The following is a 7,501-nucleotide window of genomic DNA, read 5'->3' as shown; positions in this document are numbered from 1 at the left end:
ATGGCAGCCGGAAAGTGTGGAGGAACGTTTTCAAGCTCAGGTGTGAAATAATCCTGTGGAAAGCAAAACAGGTGTAACACCACCTGTATCTACTGGTGTGTAGCTGTGTGCCAAGGACACGCTACGCACTTATTCACAGGTTGAGGAAACATTTCATTTGAAATTTAAAGAAAAACAAGAAGGATGACAAGGAAAAAGTACATTAACGCTAATAATAAAAACAAAAATGCAATTATACTAGTTAAATATGGATATACTCATTTTGTCCTCAGTACAATTGCAGAGTCTTGGCGAAAAATAGTAAAGTAGTAAGTCCCACTCGTAAATCCCCCAAAATAGACTCCCTTAAGACATGTTTAAATTGTAAAATATGCAAATATATATCATTGTAATCAGTTTGAAATTGTAAAAAAAAAACTAGGGGAAAAAACCTTATATAATAATCTATAATTATCATTAACTAATTATATTCAGATGCATTATCACCACTTTAACAATGTTGACTCACGTGTTGACTCACGCTTTGGACGGGTCGATGATTATTAGAAGAAGGCAGTGCTGACAGGAAGTGAAGCCCTGGTTGTTGTTGTTGTTGTCCGAATGATGCGTTTCCACGGAGACCCATGTCTGGCCTGCTCACTGACAGATGTTAGAAAAAAAATGCAATGCATTATAATAAAGAAGGTGCTCACGGCTATTATATCAGCTGTATTACAAATAAAATTAAAGAAGTACACGTCAACATTGTACACAATATATAACCAACAAATCAGAAAAAAGTATTACAACTGTCAAACTGTACAGTGAACTAAAGAATAATACTCTGTTCCTGATTATGATTATGTATATTTTTTAATTTGATTGTTATCAGTTATATGTGGTCTGAATCTCAGTTCATGTTTCAACAACAACCACAAATGTAATCAAAACTCAGCATATTTAAATGTTACCTTTTAAAAATGACCCTTTCAGCAAACACTGTACATTAGTTTAATTGTGATACATTAAATTGATCACCGGTGGGGCCATTAAGCCCGTATGCCATAATCAAACACTGTGCATAGTTCATTTCACTTCATGCAACATCCCTGATTGTAAATTCTGGCTGATGGGCTTATCATTTTATTGACTGATTCAGGAAGAGGTCAGCTAATGTCTGACACTCGCCAAGCTCTTCTCCATCTATCAGCTTGAAAGGACAGTCTCTGACCCATCTTACAGTATCAATCAAAAGGGGCATATCTGATTTTCTCAAGCGTCAAGAAGTTAATTCATTTTTAAATCCATGAACCAAATGTCAATGAATACATCTTTCCCCTTTTTATTCTTCTAGCTAAAAGAGTAGAGAGAAAAAACCCGACAATCCCGTTTTTTTTCATTGAGATCCTGCAGGTTAACTACAGATATTGCTGTACATGTGTAGCAGCATTCAAACCCCATGTATATAAAAATATAAGTTGCCAGAATGTGAGAGTTGCCCACTTATTGAATAAAATATTTGTTTTTTATTTTTAATAATGCGATATGAGGCTCCACCTTGACATATGAGTAAGTAAACAGGGAAAAAGTAAAAGCGTTGAACAAATATCAAAATGGTCTCAGGTGAATCTTTATAGATGTAAATATGGAGTAAACTTATTTACCTCTCCCACTTCTCTCCTTGTTTGCACCTCCCTCATCTCTTCTCTTCTCCTTCTCTCCTTTCCTCTCTCCTCTCCTCTCCTCCTCTCTTCAGGGTACCATTCTGCTGAGCTGTGTGTGTGTGTGTGTGTGTGTGTGTGTGTGTGTGTGTGCATGTGTGTGCACATGGAGTATAAACCCCACGCGCTGATGCTCCTTCGCAACCTTCAGTGGTTACCGGCGGTCGCCGCATCCGCATCCATAAAACATGAGTTTACTCAGTGGCCATGCTAACACCCGGGGGAGCGAGGACACGCCTCCATTAACCAAATACAGAGTAAGAATTATGATGGAAGATTTTCCTGTAGATCTGTTAAAAAGGAACGAAGTCTCTGAATCAAAGTAATCTTAAGTCTGTTTATTCCTGCAGGAAGGAATAGTCTGTCACTTCCACTCGGCGCAGCCTGTGACACAGAATTCGAAGAAGCAACAGTCATCAGCTCACGTTATAACACAATCAGGTCTCCGCCTCCAAACCCCTCAATGAAGGAGACCAGAGTAGCTGAGTCTGTTCGAGAAACATGAACCGGCACTGTTCCCGTCAACGGAACTTACATTCCCTTTGTCCTGAGAATCAACACCTTATCTGTTTACGACCCCTCCATATACAAGTGAAGGAAGATCAACAAGCTCTCTGATCCCAGTACATCTGCTTCTCCCCCCATTTGGTACTTCATCTCTGAGGGTCATTTAAGGTTCAATTTAAACTCTATTAAACCCTCAACATTACAACACTTTATTTTCCCAATACAGAATAAACAAAAAACTGACCTAAACTTACACACCATAACAAAGCGGGAGCATCAAACTAAAATCTTTCCGCTGCTGTCCCATAATGCTAAATGTAATGTAACAAAGACAATGGACAAAAAAGTGATAATGAGTTCAGTTTATTAACTAATGGCTTATATATGACATGTCATTTTAAAAAACATGTTTGTATAACCTCTATATAGACAAAGGGTGATGTAATACAATAATATTTTATACAAAAATAACTATCACATAGAGTATCATGTACAGACGGAGAGACTAAAAAAGTTAAGATTGAAAAGCAACCAAACAATTCTCGCCTTAAGTGTTTTTGCTTTGTCTTGTTTGTTACACATTATTTAGAAAAGAAGCAATTCATTGAGATGTTACATAATTCAGCGAGCCTTGGCGTAAACCTTGAAGGGGTGTGGTACACGTGTAAATCCATTTACTCCTTCTGTACTCAACTCTACTCCATCAGGAACACAGAAAGAGAACTTCTGTAGTAAACCGACCAAAAACAGGAACAGCTCCATCTTGGCCAGGCCTTCTCCGGGACACGCGCGTTTCCCTGAAGAGTCCACAAACACGTAAACATGAAGGTGTAGGACCCCAGGATGAAATAATCCTTTTCAGGTTATGTTTAAGATTGAGTTGGATGGGGTTTACCTGCAGAGAAAGGCAGGAAAGCTTCTCTCTTCACAAACTTTCCCTCAGCATCTAGGAAGTGTCCGGGGTTGAAGGTGTCTGGAGTCTCCCATTCAGTCTTGTCAAACAGCACAGAAGTCAGGAGGGGCAACACGGCCGTACCCTAGAAACAAGATCCACAGGTTAAAGCCAAGCTATTCTACAATGTTTCATTCCCCCAAATTCATGGTAAAACTTAAACTGTTGACTGTGCGCTAAATGCACCTTAGGTATTAAATAACCGCCGAGTGTCGTATTCTTGGAAGCCATTCTGAGTCCATTGAGAGGAACAATGTTTCCCATCCTCTGGATCTCGTGGATGACGGCATCAGTGTAAGGCATGTTGGGTCTGTCTGCCATACTGGGCTGTCGGGTCGGTCCGATCACTCCGTCTATCTCTGCCTGAACTTTGTCTAGTAAAACAAGAACATTGAAGGAATTGAGCTTGGAGGAACAGGGTGAGAAAAAGTTCACGTTAATTTCTTACATTGACATCAGCCTCGGCCTGTACTTTATGATTAGTGCTAATAAAAAGCATGCTAACATGCTAAACTAAGATGGTGTATAGCAAATGCTGATGTTAGCATTTGGCTCAAAGCAACAATGTACATGAGTACAATCTCACAAAGTTGTTAGCAAAGCTGGAGACTCCTATATTCTGGTTTTCACTGTGGGGCCCAATATGTCACCTACCTCGAATATCAGGGTTTTTTATGAGGAAAACCAAAGCCCACAACAAAGTGGTGGAGGTTGTCTCCGATCCAGCCAGGAACAGATCCATAGAGCACAGAGCCAGATTGGACTCAGTGAAGCCCAGATCAGACTCACGATGCTATTCAGAAGCAAAGAGAAGATCCAGTAGTGAGTTGCTGGTTGACAGGCAGGAAGGACGACACATTGTTGTACATTGCAGTTTTTCACTTGCATTCTTTATTTCAATGATGAAAGCATCAATATAGTCCCGGGGATTGCTGTGGTCCAGGTCCTTCTTGTGGCTCTCTACCTCCTGACTGATGAATTCCAGAAGCTCATCGTAGTTGCTGAAGATTTTGTTGTGAGGACCTGGCAAGTGCTTCATCACTCCAGGGAATGCCTCATACAGCTACTCAGATCACAGTAAGATCACCTTTCATTACCATCTACATTTTGTGATTTTGACCACAGACTTCCTCCTTTAAATTAATATTACGTACTTACCATACCCCATACAGAGCCCTGAAGACTAAGAACTTCACAGAGATAGTTCAGCATGGTCTGGAAGTTGTGGTCACTGTAGTCAAACCGTTTCCCCATCACCAGCTGGCAAATGATGTTGGCCACAGCATTGTTGAAGAGGCCTACTGGGTTGAAAGGTTCACCTGGAGGAGAGGAGTCAACTGTTCAGATAATGCTGTACTACTGAAGAGCCGGTACCGGTCCGTGGGTCCCTTGGTACCGGGCCGCAGAGAAAGAAAACATTTATTCATTTTTTTGTTGAAAAAAGACCGGATACATCCGTCAGTGCGTAGCCTCAAACGTAACATCTTGACACATGTCAAGAGGTTACGTGATACATTTCCCCAAGAATTAAACTTAAAAGTCTGTTTACTCGGTGTGTTCTGGATTAAAATCAAGGCAGAGTATACTGAGATCTGAACCCCTGCCTCCATTCCAACATCCTGTCTTTGTGAAGCAGGTTTTAATGAAGTGACAGAGTGCACATAAAGGTTTAAGTTAAGAGTAGAGTCAGTAGACTGGACATAAACACACGTCGGGGCTCGGTCTTTTTCTCCCGTCACCCGAGATCGTAGCAGAAAACAAGCTCAGGGCTCCACTAATTTGACGTAATGGTGAGTTGTATCTTTATGCACTTTATAATTGTCGTTATGCCGGTCGTATCATTCATGTCATATTTATGACGTCATATTTATTGAAAATATTGTCTGACACAAAACCGGTCCGTGGCTCAAAAAAGGTTGGGGGCTACTGGTTTACACTACCTTTCTCATTCTCTATCTCCTCCTCCAGGTGTCGGATCTCCTCACAGATACTCTGCTCCATGGTGCTTTTGCCCAGGCCGAAGTTACGTAAGGTAGACAAGGCAAAGCGTCGCTGTTTCTTCCAAGTTTCACCGTTACTCATGAACAGACCGCCTAGACACAACCATGCAGAGGAGGTGGAGGTAATAGGTCAGGGGAACTAATTACTTCACAACATGAGATAAGAGAGAGAGAGATATTTGCACACCTGTGTCTCCTAAGTACACCCTGTCGGACATTGCATTGTATGGTCGATCGACAAAGTTGTCGGCTTGTGTCACTACGGCTTCCTTCACCATCTTGTACCCGCACACAAACACCATCTTGTCACCACCGAGGCGGACGCTGAACACCTTCCCATAGACGTCAGCCAGCTGTGGACAATGAATTATAGAACAAACTATGATGAACCAGAACACACTACTTCAGCATATAAAAGTATTCAAAAACAAAACCTACCAATGCGTGGTAATGATCAAATGGGCTACCAGGTGTAACAAACATTATCAGCATTATCATTTATATTAACAATTTGACCACCAGATGTCAGTATCTGCCAATATTTTCTATATAAAAAAAGGGAACACACAGAGGTAGTGGCAAATGGTTAGATTAAATAAAAGAATAATTTTTTTCTGTTTAATTAACAACCAGAAGTGGGACTTCAGTCACAGAAGTTGAGAACCTTTGATTTAAACAAAAAAGTGTTGAAATGGCTGCAGATTTATTTATTACATCGACAAAGTTAGATACGTTGTTATTGTCCACATACTCCACGATAGCAACAGCAACTTTGTAAAAATATTTAGAACTTAAATTAAAGTCAATCAATCAAACAAACTAATACAGAATTAGAATGTCCCAATACAAACAATTTAACTTTACCTTTGTAAAATACTTGTATGGATGTTTCCTTTCCACACTAAAGAAATTCCCCACAAGAGGAAGAGACCGCGGCCCTGGAGGATAATTTGGAGGATTCCTGTTTTTGAGGAAGTCTGCTATAATGATAAAAATGAAAATAAACAGGAATAACACCTTGAGGTCGAAACCCAGCAAAAAATTATAAAGCCACATTGTTAAAGAGAGTTGAACCAGCAGCAGGAGGAAGGTCTGAGCTTTACATACTTGACACAACTCTACACACTACTAACTTCATTACTCGGATATATACAACTTAAAAGCAAATCAGTAATTTGGACTCTGATCGAAAGTCCTTGTGACAGTGGAATTGCATAACCAAACACAAAGACACTGACACCGGGTTGCCATTGTCAAATCCCAGTTCACTTTTTCTGTTGTGTTGTGAGGCACAACACATAAATAAATATGCAGTCTGCTGCATGGGCAGGATGGACAGAAGTGCAATAGATGCCATGTGTATAGAACATCATAATATAATTACAACACAGTCAATGCATATGACATGAACAATTCATATAATGAGAGTAGTAAGCAGAATAATGATGGCAAAGTTACGACTACTAATAATAACAGAAGCAGTGGCTACAGTAGAATAATAATGAAAATAAAAGCATTAATGGTCGCAGTAATAGTAATAATAATTTGACTAATAACAATAGTAGCAGTGGGTGTTGGGCAGGGCCACGGCAGGACGTACGACCAAAGTCAACAATCCTTTGACACCTAATAATGTGCATTAATGTCCCATTCATGCACATTAATAACTTGAAGATTGATTCATACAGACGGAGAGGGAGAAGAGCAGAGAGGAGCTCAGTGTATCCTAGGAAGTCCCCAGCAGTCTAGGCCTATAGCCGCATTTCTAGAGGCTTGTCTAAGGCAAATCTGAGCCAGCCCTAACTAAAAGCGCTATGTAATGGTAAAATATAGTGTGGTAATATTGTGAGGATAAGAGAGTCTAAATTGAACCTTAAATGACCCTCAGAGGCAGGAGATGGAAAAGTACTGGGGTCAGAGAGCTTAGTGACTTGTCTTCATTTGTATATGGAGGGGTCGTAAACAGATAAGGTGTTGATTATCAGGACAAATGGAATGTTTGGCGGGGACAGTGGGGGTTCATGTTTTTCTAACAGACTCCGCTACTTGGTCTCCTTCATTGGGGGGTTTGGAGGCGGAGACCTCATGGTGTTATAAAATGGGCTGAATGACGGTTGCTTCTTTGAATTCGGTGTTACAGGCTGCGCCAGTAGCCGTGACAGACTTTTCCTTCCTGCAGGAATAAACGGACTTAAGACAACTTTGATTCAGAGACTTCATTCCTTTTTAACAGATATGATACAGGGAAAATCTTCCATTACAGCTATCAAAGAAGAAAGTCTGAAGACTATTCTTAAATGTGATGAGTGTGTCTTCCTTCCGGACAGAAACTGGAAGCTGGT

At 40.4% G+C, this 7,501-nt stretch overlaps 1 protein-coding gene across 1 annotated transcript; it reads right to left on the bottom strand.

The window, feature by feature from the left end:
• Positions 1-2,554: 2,554 nt before the first annotated feature.
• Positions 2,555-6,217, bottom strand: LOC306738723 (cytochrome P450 2J4-like). Its single transcript, XM_079220618.1, has 9 exons — positions 6,024-6,217; positions 5,347-5,512; positions 5,100-5,252; positions 4,318-4,478; positions 4,046-4,222; positions 3,814-3,952; positions 3,346-3,533; positions 3,103-3,244; positions 2,555-3,004 (listed from the first exon to the last, which is right to left on the bottom strand). Exons 1-9 carry the CDS (start codon positions 6,213-6,215, stop codon positions 2,829-2,831), a joined length of 1,494 nt encoding a protein of 497 aa, XP_079076744.1. The 5' UTR covers positions 6,216-6,217; the 3' UTR covers positions 2,555-2,828.
• Positions 6,218-7,501: the final 1,284 nt, after the last annotated feature.

The sequence above is a fragment of the Taurulus bubalis genome, assembly GCF_910589615.1.
Source record: "Taurulus bubalis genome assembly, chromosome: 7".
Lineage (NCBI taxonomy): Eukaryota > Metazoa > Chordata > Actinopteri > Perciformes > Cottidae > Taurulus > Taurulus bubalis.
This window is presented reverse-complemented; position numbering and strand designations above follow the sequence as displayed.